Below are 12,448 nucleotides of genomic sequence, written 5' to 3' on the forward strand. Positions count from 1 at the left end.
GGTACTACATACTTGCACCAGTGCATGCCGCACGGACTACCAGGGCGGTGTGAGGATCCATTCAGCCTCACCGAGTCCGACTTCGGGTCCCTGAATTGTGTTTCAGACATCCATAGCTGCCTTCCACCGAAGATCCATCCCTTGCCACCCAAGTCGACTGCTGCGTGCCGCCTTAGCTGTTGCCCACCATAACGGGTGCAGCGCTCTCATTCCCCATCACCCTGATCCTTCAAACCTCGTCATCCAGTCGGCTTCAGACAGCCAACTCTTCGCTCACAACCGTGGTTCTATCATCCACTTCATCTTCTAGCCAAATGGCAACCACCTTGGTCATTCGCTCTCATGCCGGAGCGAACGGAGTGCCCGACAACCACGCCGACTTCCTCGGACGCCTCACCGCCCGGAAGGCACAGAACCGAACCGCGAGGCCGCAGGCGCCGCTATCGGTCAAGAGCATGCCGCTCACAGACTCCAGCTCGGGGGCGTTTGCTTTGTCTAGCCAAGGTACTCTGACGGAACCGGAATCAATGTGCCGGCTTACCAGGCAAAAGAAAGCAGTACGTCTGACTGCCCGTGTCGCCCAGCTGAAAGACGCCAGTCACATCCGCTTAGCGTTTAGTAAGACCGTTATTCGATATGGCCTTGACTCCCTGTTGCGCCCGGCAGGCTCGGAATCGGCACGTAAGTGCATGTTCTGGTGCCTAGTTTGACCATTTCAGTGGTCGACGGGGATGAGGCAAGGCGAAGTCGCGCCATAGTGACAAGGCATGGTGAGTGTGGCGTGGCATGAATGTGGTGACTCGCCACGCCAGGAAATGAGTGAAGTTGGCATGCTAATGCAGAGCGGTGGTTCAAATCCCAATCACACTGGGCGACCGTTTGCACAGTTACATTGTCTGCATATAAACTGTGAGAACCGTTTGCGTTCGCTACCCCTGATGCGTCGACGTTCCTCAAGTGAAAGGTGGAAATGCGGTATTGTGATTGGCCCCTCTCTCGAAACCCCTGCGAGTGCGAGCTCGCCCCTTTGTTGGTCATTAGGTTCGGTCCGTGCCTTGATGAGCGCACGCTAGTGGACCCGAGGGTTGGCTGAGGACCAGATCTGGCATTCGCAGCCCAGTTTTTTTTTTTTTTTTTTTTTTTTTTTTTTTTTGGGGGGGGGGGGGTTGTGGGACCGTACCTTCGTTCGAGTTGCAAGTTTACGGGGAGGAGTAACCCCTGTTCTCGTACCCACTTGTCTAACCTGGCTTTTGCTGTCCTGTCGGGCTCAGACGGGAAGTGCCTCTTGGCTCAGGCACGCAGGCGGAGCCTGCGAATCGCTGCCTGAAATCCAAACCCAGCTGGGACAGGGACGGGTCAACGCACCGATCATCATATCAAGCTTTAAACCCCGGCCCTAAGCCATTATGGAATTGTGTAGCTGTCGAGGTACAAGTGGTTTCGCAGAGAGAGGAGACACTCTGGCTCACACAGGACTCTGTCTGGATCTTCGGCCCAAAATGCTCGGCGGCGAGTTCGGGGGCCGAGAAATCCCAGTCTGGCTCAGAGATTTCACTGGTGTGAATGCTGCAGCCGTTCTTGAGTGTGTGGCCACAAGGTTTGAGCCACATCCGCGCTGTTTGGGAGAGATCGTCGAGTTTAGTCACCCGCTTAGTTTCTATTGGAGAAACACACACTATGTGGCGGCTTGCTAATGGTAGTGCTGAGAGAATGCTGGGGCAGTTCTTAGAACTCACGCCGAGACTAAGGCTGACCGCCTCCCACAGCGCCTAAAATGGCATGCTGTTGCTGCTCAGGCTTGTCGACATGACATGGGGGGGCAGCATTCGGCATGTTGATATTGTTGATCTAGGCTCTTGGCTTTGGGAGGCCGGTCTCGGTCTGCGAAAAGCGGGACGGAAATACATGGGCGCTGCATCTTCTTGGAATTTTCCCGCCCTGTTTTGGAGGATTTCCCACCACCGTTGCAGATAGTTACTCTGGGGGGCCGAAAATCGCTCGGTCCCCATAACTAAAAATCAGCCACGGGGGTTGCATTGTGAGAAAAAGGCTAATAGGCCCCTCCAATCATGTCAATGGCTAGTTACACTTCTTTCAAAGTATAAGCTACAGCAGAGAAGAAGAAAAAAGAAAACATACAGAAAGGTTTGCAAATTGTTACACTCACCGAATTAAAATGGCGAGCCTTATCTCGCCACGTCCGTCTAACCTCCTTTCTGTCAGCTTTCTTCATATTTCGATCCATGTTCCCTTGCATGCACCATTCCCAGAGGGAAAGAGTTAAAAGGCCGAAAGTACTCTGCTCGAGTCTTTGGTGGATATGGGAGGTGTTAAGATCTATGGGAACAATCGAAATGGATTGCCCAGTCCTCCTAGATAAGAGAACCAAATTTCTACAAAACTGCACCCTTGGGGATAATGCGTTCGACCAGGACATCGCTGGAATCGGAGTAAGTTTACCCCATATCCCACCATCATCTTTATCTTACAGCATGTAGACTGTCGTGGCATTTATTGCGTCAGCCGTTATGTCAACAATCGGAGTTTTGTTCGCGTACTTTTCTGACAGCCTCCCTGGCATTCGGCGTACAGAGGTTGATAGGATTCTGATCGATGCACTAACGCAGACTCTATTCAGTTGCTGCATCAGAATTTCAGGCCACGACACAGCCTTGAGGAGGCAGGAACTCGAGGGGCTATTCGAGAAGTTTCTTGCGTCTTTGGCAGACCAGCAATTGGTGACAGGATTCGCCGTGATAATTGCGGTATTTGTGCAGTGGCATGATGTATCTCTGTACTCTGCTTCGATGGCATGGACAATGGCAACAGTATCCCTCGTAACACATTTAGGGAACATTCGGTTCTGTCCTAAGTAAGGAAGCCTACACCCAGACAAGGTCACTCATTGCAAATTCTTTTAGACGGACTGACCTGGTTGTAGGTACCTCCAGCGGCATCAATACCTTAGACGGTTCCGAACATTTCTCGTGTTTCTCATCATTGTCGGCATCATATCTCTTCAGATGGTTCTAGTCTTTGCCATCTCCAATGCCACGTCCACGGGAATACCCCTAAGCACCGCCTTTTTTTCTAAGCAGCTCTTTACGCTACGCCTATCTTGCGTACTCTCACAGCGTCGAGACAAGTCGCCAAGACTTGTAGACCAACTTTACTGGGATTTAGTCATCGTTTTATACTACCTAAGCATCCTAGATAAGATCCGATGGAAAAAAGCCGCCTCTCACAGCTCAAGTTGGATTTACCGGGCCATAATCAAACCACCTGCATCGTTCGACGATTTCCTGTCTCATTATACCTCCCGCCTAAATTGGATGCGGTCAAGATACCTGGAATCCAATACGATATGCAAAACTCTCGTGAATATCGAGACAGCCTATCTTGGACTCAACATGAGCGTCTTTTCGGATATTCCGTGGCTATTATTTGCCTTGGTCTTCTCTGTTCAAGCGACACTTGCTTATTGGATCTCTCCTGGATTGCTTGTTGGGTCGCAAACTACACTAGGTTTTGGGCAACTGACCGCCCTGATCCTACTCATCGTACCCATTTTGAACGCTTTGGAGGTGGCAATGGCTTTTTGTAAGTATCTCAGCATCGCTAAGGCGAGTGTGGAATGGGTTAACAATTCTATCAAAGATAGGAATGACCGAAACGAAATTTCTCCCGGTGTAGTCCAAGTGTTTGAGAATGATTCTCCAACTGATGAGGAGGCAGCCATCTTGCCCCAGGATGGCACCAACGAGCCAGGCTTAGATCAAGGAGCTGACTGCGTCCGACGAAGACAACAACTCCAGCTAGTCGACCCTGGATTTAGCCGGTCGCTCTACGTCTTATCTCTATGGAAAGTTATTGTTTTCCTCTACACAGCGGTGATCACCGGATGGTATACGTCTGATGCCTTGTCAACAAGTGCATCAATGATGTTCTCGTCTTGGTTTGTTTGGGGAATTTTTCTCGAGACCTTTGATGCCGTGGTTTTCGCACTTAGGAGAATTTCACGTGCAAGGCAACTTGTTCATGGACTGGTCAGGAGAAGTCGTGACGCTCCTCGAAACGGACAATGTCAGGGCAACTCTGAAAATTATCTGTCTCTCAATGGCATTATCATTCCGAGCTCCACCATTACGCTACATACGCTGGAGCCAGGGGAGGAAACCTAGGATATGATGTATATTCAGACACTATTTTTCCCCGTTCCAAGGTAAAATATCTATATTCTCATTGAAACATCTGTCTGCATCCAGACATTGTCCAACTTGGAAAAACAGATCAGTGTGAGAAAATGATGTCGAAGCAAATACGCCGCCAAAGTACGAAACTTATAAATTCATATATCAATATCAGTACCAATCGATTCGTAGACATTCACTTCATATTCTTCCCTATCTTCAGCTCACTGCAACTGTCATGGGGGCCACTTTGCTAATCGTCGGCTGGCGCTCATTTTAATCATCGGCACATCCATGTCATGCAAGCGCCAAAAGATTTCCTATACAAAATTAATCGTCGGTTGCCAGCCGACGCAAGCCATAATTGTCAGGAGAATCCAAGCCAACGAGGCGCAGATTCCGGCATCCTCGCTCGGACAGCAAAGCCTGCGAGTGCAGGCGGATATGGCCTTTGGGGATGGCAAACGTGAAGTCGACGTGCTCTGGTAGAGCAGCAAGTGGTAAACTTATTCTGGTTATGACATCGTGCTTCTTCACTCTCACTCTCCGGAAGCTATTGTTGATTCCTGACGGCACAATGATTGACAGGGATTTCAAGTTATCCATGGCAGCAATCGCATCACAGATCTCCTGCCAGCTTTCGTCATGCTCGTGTAAGGGCTCTCCCGTATCCTCGTCTTGATATACCGCCCAGTAAGCAAAGCCTGACCACTGGATCGTAAGATATCGGATCGACTGAAGGCCGTCGTGTGGTGAGAGGAGGAGAAACCGGTAGAAGGCCTCCATTGTGTGGAATTCGAAGGAGTTTTGGCTGTATAAGATGTGTAAAGCCTCAAAATAACTTCAGGAACCTTTAGTTTCTTTCAGGTTGTTTAGGATGCCAATGCAGTGGGGCTCACATTTGCTTGCAGGTTCGGAGAAGGGGTAGCATGTCGAGCTCAGACATTATCTCGGTAGCCTTGTATCGCTTCTCGTAACCTATTGGTCCAGAGTGCGTAATCAACCAACTACTTCCAATCGTTGGATCCGTTGGATCCTCCAACTGTGGGTCCAACTCAACTGAGATCTTGCTCCCCGTGCTTGGCAACCAGCCAATTCAGAGGTCCAGTTGATTGGGTTTGGATCCAACCGGATCCAACTCGTTCCATTCAGTGTGAGACCCCGGCGCCGTAACTTTGACCCCACATTCACCTTCCCAGTTTGGCCCGCTGGCCAATGATCGGCCGCTGAGGGGCATCATCCCAAGCCGAACCCGACGAACCTTTTCTCCACGTTAGGATGATGGTTTCGGTTGCAAGATACATCCGGTACCGTAGATTATACAGTGCCGTGGCTATACCTGCTAACACGCCTTTGACCATATCTCCTGAGTGCGCAAACACCTCCAAGATGTACCTCGCCCCACATGATCACGGGCACCCCGGAAGTACGTGAGGGGTACGAAAAGTTTAATCCGATAAGAAATTAATACTATTTCCTACCTTAAACACCATCAAATTATTTTGATTTCATCAATGACTTCCCCTCCGATTCTAGAAGAGATACAGGTCATCAACCCCTATGATGACAGGAGCTTTATCAGGGAGGAGCACAGTCGCCGCCTGTGGCCAAATGACCCTACGCGCGCCGTTGATTTTCCGGCTGAAAATGATCGAGGCACCAACTTCGAGCCTTTCCACGTAGAAACACGCCCTTTTCACATTAACACACTGCCTCCAACGCCTCTACAACTATTCCAGCTTTTTCTACCCATATCACTCGTTGAGAAATGGGTATCTTACACAAATTCCTGGATCACGTGGCTCAAAGAACACGGCGTTATTGACAGCTGGAATACCCCGATGGAGCGGACTTCAAAACTACGCAAATGGGAAGGAACAACGGTCTCAGAGGTGTTAACGACGATTGGTGCGCTAATTTATATGGGTGTGCATAAAGAAAAGACGATACGAAGCTATTGGAAACCCCCCAAGCCCGGTGATCAACGTCCTGCGCACTCATTTATCAAGTTCATCTCATATAACAAGTTTCAGCTTATCCACAGGCACCTTCGTCCCTTTGACCACACCAAATATGACGAAACTGCACCTATTCCGAAGGTATTCCAATGCATTGAAGAGTGGTCTGACCATATGCAAGCCGTATCTATGCAGATATTCCGGCCCGGGTCTCACCTTGCCGTCGATGAGTGTATGATCCGTTATACCGGCAAAAGCGACGACATAACGGTTGTCAAAAGCAAGCCTGACCCCGTGGGCTTCAAGATATGGGTTATCGCCCAATGCGGCTTCTTTTTTCGGTGGATTTGGCACGTCAAGGAGAAACCACATGGTGCCGTTGGCGATGAAATTTCAACGCAGAAGTCATCATCACGAGGTCGGCCAAGCAAGCGAAGAAAAGTCACAGCCAAAGCCCCTAGTACAGAAGACAGGTCTTTCAAACCGAGTTCGACTCAGGCTGTCGTCATTGCCCTTACAAATATGCTGCCAGAAGCGACATATCATGTATTTGTGGATAACCTTTTCTCATCGTCTCCCCTCTTCCGCAACCTCCGCAGCCACGGCTTCGGTGCCACAGGCACGGCTCGTACAAATAGCGGCATCAACCAGGAACTAGTGGATGATAAGAATAACGACGGCAAGGTCAAAAAAATGTACGAATTCAATACCGTCAAGGCGATCCCAACCCCTGACAACCAGGTACTAGCTTCAGACACTTTTGGCTGAGAAATCCCTACTAATTCGTCTTCGTTCTGTATCTATAGGTCAACCAAATCGCTTGGAAAGACAACAAGCTTGTGCTATTTTTAACTACCGTGTTTACCGGCGCCGACGATGAGCGTGTCGTCCGGCAGAGGAAGAAGCCGTCATCACGGAAGCCAGAAGCCAAGCCAATACGGCGTTTTTTTGGTAACGAATCTACCAAAGAGATCAACATACCGACAGTGGCTGCTACTTATAACGACCAAATGAATCATATTGACCGTGGTGACCAGCTGAGGTCATATTATAAGTATGATCATCCCCTACGCCGTGGTGCGTGGCAGGCACTTGCATGCACTTTCCTCCTTGACGTGGCCCTCGTTAACAGCTATATTGCTCAACTTCACGGACCGCAGCCAAATTGGAAGAGATATACGAATCAAAGGGAGTGGCGAGAGTGCATTTATAACGAATTATTTAATACCTACGGCCATAACAGTCAAGCAAGGAGGCATTACCGGGCCGGAGACGAGCGTGATCTACAACAACCCGAATTACAGAGGGAACACATCGATCGCAAGATCAATCATGTCAACCGCAAGGTAAAGTCAGACTGCCTAGCCTGTCAGGGCTGTCGGCAGGGGCAGCTAAGAGTAAGAGCCCCAGAATGGAGCCCTCTTACGGAGGTCAGCGGCAGTGAGGAAAAGAAGAAGATGAAGAGGCCGGATGTGCGGAGTCGGACCTCTCACGGATGCCGTATTTGTGATGTTGCGATTTGTAATACGAAGCATTGTTGGGACTACTATCACCACCTAATTTAGCAGAGGAATTATGTACCCTTTTTTTGGCGTCTTCTGATTGGATCGAACCCCTCGTCGTGACCTGGTTGGGGGTGTTTGCGCACTCAGGAGATGAGGTTAGTCCCCCCCGGGCGGACTAAATTTCATTCATTCATAGGCGCTCCCGATAAAACCCAGTACCGGTAGTCAAGATCATCTCCGCTATCACCCTCTCTACCCAACGTTCTTAATCCTCCCTAGCCAACATACCGGGTATTCCCTCTCCCATTCTTCTAATTCTCGATTGTTAAGCAAAGAAATCCTACGTCCCGCCTTCTATCCACCACAGCGCACCCCTACCACAGGGAGATACCACTCGCCCATCATGCTTCTCAAACACTTCCTTCTTCACACACTTCTTGCCCAAACCTCAATCACCGCCCTCCCCAACCCTTACACCAAGAATTATGATGTTGAGGCTAGGGATGACCACGGGGATCCCGCGGATCCCATCGTGATCAGCGATTGTGGCGATGAGGCGTACCTAAGGGACGGCAAGTGTGTCTGCAACACGGAAGGTCGGGAGTATGACCAATTCACCAAGAAGTGCAACGGTCCCCTTGAGACCAATGAAGAAGTAGCATTTATCGCCTCTGAGGTTACACTTCCGAATGCTCGGCAGGGCGACGAGTACTCTCACCGCATCACTGGCCTTATCAAGGGTGGTGGTGACTCCGTCACCTTTTCCAAGCATAGCCGGGGCCCCGACTGGCTCTTTGTCAGTCCCGACGGCGTCCTCTCCGGCACGCCTGGTCCCGAGGCGAGCATATCCCGCGTCTCAATCCGCGCGACGGGCACCGGCAGTTCTACTGCCACTGCCGTCTTTAAGATCCCCGTCCGCCCTGCAGGCTCCCCCCTTGTGCAGAAGCTCCAGGTGCTCTCCTACAACATGTGGCATGGCGGTACTCAGGTCAACAACTACCATGAGAAGCAGGTCCGCTTCCTCGCCATGTCCGGCGCCGACATTGTCGGTCTTCAGGAGGATCAGTCTGGCCGCCACGCGCCTCGGCTCGCCTCGGCTCTGGGATGGCATTACTGGACTAGCGGCGGCGACGTTGGGATCCTAAGTAAATATCCCATTGTTGAGGAGTACGGTGTTATTATCACGCCTAGCCGCTCAGGTGGCGCGCGGATCGCTCTCGACGGCGAGGATCAGCAGGTCAACTTCTACGTCGCTCACTTGGGCCATGATCCGTACGGACCATACGACTTCTGCTTCGACAACATGACAGTCGAGCGAGTGCTGGAGCGCGAAGCGCAATCTGGCCGTACGTCGCAGATCACGGATACGTTGGCAGCTATGGAGGAACATCTTGCGCAGGCTGACCAAGTGCCTACCCTGCTCGTGGGGGATATTAATGCGCCGTCGCACCTTGATTGGATTGAGGAGCTGAAGGAGAAGAACTGCGGATTCTGGGATGTGCCCTGGCCGACCTCAGTGTTACCAGAGGAAAAGGGGCTGATTGACTCGTTCCGCGTGGCCAACCCGGATCCAGTCGCGGTGCAAGGTACTACCTGGTCCCCTGTTTTCCCGTGGAATGATAGTCGGGATTTGCCTGAGCCGCAGGATAGAATTGACTTTATCTATTACAAGGGGAAGGGCTTGAAGGTGCAGGAATCGCGAAGGGTGGTCGTTGGAGAGCCCAAGCCGTATCCGGATCACAAAGATAATGAGTGGACTACGGACCATGCAGCCGTACTGACGGTCTATGAGCTGACCGCCTGAGATTTGAAGTCTAGTTAATATCAAGAAGTTAGTCAGTCTCTTCTCAAAATCTCAAGCCTAGTGTTCAATAACAATATCAACCCTTGTAAAGTTGATATATTTGGACCCACTTTACTGGGGGCGAGGTTGGTTTAAACCAGGGGGGTAAAAGTTGAATTTGGAGCCTCAGGATTTGATGGACAAGATCAAGGGTCAAGCTAATTGAGACCAGGCCAGGTCGAATTGATACCGCCAGTCCTGTTGAACAGGAGGCATATGCTGGGGTATCACGTGCGGGTCAAGGGTCTTAAGATTGCTTGTGGATGCGACTGGGAAAAGCAAACAACAGGGTCAAGATGATGTGGATACCGTCTCGAAGCGATGACTTTACCATGGGCCACATAGCAAAGAGGCAAGCCCGAAGAGCAACCGCGGCAGAGCGCACACCGGAGTCGTTACCATACCAGGCTCGCTCCACCCGGACCAGATTGGCGAGGTTGCAACTGCGGCAGCAACGGGCACTGCCCGACAGAGTAGGCGGCTACTCCAAGAGGATCGACAAAGCTTTGCCAGGCAAACACACGGAAGCGCTATACGATGGACTAAAGAGAAGAGAAGCAGACGTGCTCTCGCAGCTCCGTACGGGAATGGCGAGGATCAACAGTTACCTGTGCAGGATAGGCGCGGTGGAGTCGGACATATGTGATTGTAGACAAGCAGCCGAGACGATAGAACATTTCCTATTTCGATGCACAAAATGGGAGACACAGCGCGAAGGCATGAGACAAGTTAGACAAAGCATGATGGGAAATCTCTCGTTCTTTCTGGGAGGCAAATCGACGTCGGATGGACAGAAGTGGACACCTAATTTACAGGCGGTGCGAACGGCGATCAAGTTTGCAATAGAGACGGGGAGACTGGAGGCGAACCGGGAGATATGACACATTAACAACTGAACCTAGGGAGTACTAACATCCAACAGCCTCAGGTGGACAGTCCATGCTTCAGCTGCTGAAGATAGGATGCTGAACACTTGGAGAAATCGGCCTCCAAGCAGGTCTGTCAAACCGAGTCAAGCGAGGCCGGAACAAAAAGAACCGGAGAGAGAAGTGGGGTTTTCTTTTGTGGTCAGGATCAAGACGGCGGAAGTGTAAATGGCAAAGCGTATCTAACGGCCCTATGAGATTAGTTCTCCCGGGCGTAATAAAACCTACTACTACTTGGTTTGCCATATATTAACGCAGTGTTGGGCAGTACCGGCTAACATATCTTAGCACAACACCGAAATTTTGTTGGAATAATTGGGAGCTTCCCTCTAACTTCAGGGTCACATCACAAAGTCCTAGATTGAAAGTTTAAAGTCCTAGATGGAATCACATGGGATATAAACCCCTAGGGAGCTCTCACCATGACAATAATAATAACAACCTTGATTTTATCAATCACACCCAGCATCACTGCGCAATTCAACAACAAATTTTCCCCAAACGCGTGTCACGCGTTGGACGTGTTGGATCGCGTAGTTGAATTGGCGCTCTGAAGCAAGCCACAGATTTGGAAAAACGTTTCCTGAGTCACCCAAATCTTGGACAGACTAATAGTCAGACTGTTAGTCTGCGACCCTCGGACTGGACTACTGCTCGGTCTGGTAGAAGTCAGAGTGAACCATCAGTCTAGCCCGAGAGACGCAAACTGGACCAATAGTCCGTGGACTATTAGTCTAGACTGCAGTTTGGACTAATAGTACAGTTTTTGGTCCGGACTATTAGGAGCTCTGAACGAGATACAACGTTGTGGGCCCTATGAGGCGTATCCTTCCGGGCGTAATAAACTCATTCATTCATTCATTCCTTCAACTTGCCATTGTACTCCTCCACACGCTCGCGTGCAAGCCTATTGGTTGATTCAATAAAGGATATTGGTTGCTGTTGGATGGGCCGGACAGGATCGGGGGAGGGGATGGGACAGGCAAGCTGGGCTCCTTCCGTGGCCGCAGAAGTAGAGATCGCATTGAGAGGCGAAGACGGCGTTTGAGCCGTTCTTCCGAAGGCGGGTGGGACACCAACAGGTCCATTCACAACAGCGGGCGGACCGGTGGTGGCCGGTGCTATCGCCGCCACCATCGGCTGCGCGAAGCGCAGGATTGTGGTTGCTGCGGTGCACTTGTTAAGGAAAAGGGTGTGGTTAGGGCTACTTTCTTAACATCTGCGTGCCAAGAAAGTAAGATGACAGAGGAAGGTGATATATCAATGTCTCAGTTTCCATGAGCTGTGATTCAGGGTAGGCCTGATATGCGACACAAAGACTATGACGGAAAATTCTGGATTGATTAAGCCGCTGCTACAAGGCCGGCTGAGTCGACGGCGTCCAATTCTGCAACGCCTGTTCAGCTTCAATCGCGCGATAATGATAACCCTCGAAAACGACCACATCTCCAATTTGATAAATAACCTGAGGCGCCCATTCATTTCCCTCGGGAGTCTGTACGGGAGTTCGCTGCCACAGAGCGTAGGTATTGGGTGGCTCCCATCCCGTCTGAGAGGTGTGAGCTTGTCGGCAGACGTAGACTAATCCATTGTAGACGACTTCGTCACCGACTTTATAGAACACCACTGTGTTCGCGCTCCTCCTCTGGCAGGCGACCGTGTAAACTTCTTTGAGCGATCGTGGCTGATTGAGTCCGATAATGCTGCCAACCGCAGAGATATCCATGGGCGTGACTGTCATATCTGCCGTACTAGTTACTGTCCACCCGAGTGATACATCAACAGGGTTAACGAAGTCCAGTTTAGTAACGTCTGTTCGAAGACTGAGCTGAATCGGTGAGTCGACGACCACGAAAGGGGGCGGAGGAGTCACCAGCTTGAGAACCACGATCGCAAGGTCTGCGACGTGACTGAGACGGATATTCTGTCTCTCTAGGGCTACATTGCCAGCAACGTCAGTGGCCATGTAGTTGATATGGTAGATTCCATCAGGACCAGAGAGCATGAATGCGAATGACTGGCTGTT

General features: G+C 50.6%; 1 protein-coding gene across 1 annotated transcript; it reads left to right on the forward strand.

Moving 5' to 3' along the window:
- Positions 1–8,056: 8,056 nt before the first annotated feature.
- Positions 8,057–9,457, forward strand: NCS54_01473900 (Endo/exonuclease/phosphatase domain-containing protein; the record flags this gene model as incomplete). Its single annotated transcript, XM_053159869.1, has 1 exon — positions 8,057–9,457. One exon carries the CDS (start codon positions 8,057–8,059, stop codon positions 9,455–9,457), a length of 1,401 nt encoding a protein of 466 aa, XP_053015844.1.
- Between the last annotated feature and the right edge of the window lie 2,991 nt (positions 9,458–12,448).

This window comes from Fusarium falciforme, chromosome 13, assembly GCF_026873545.1.
Source record: "Fusarium falciforme chromosome 13, complete sequence".
In the NCBI taxonomy this organism is placed as follows: Eukaryota; Fungi; Ascomycota; class Sordariomycetes; order Hypocreales; family Nectriaceae; genus Fusarium; species Fusarium falciforme.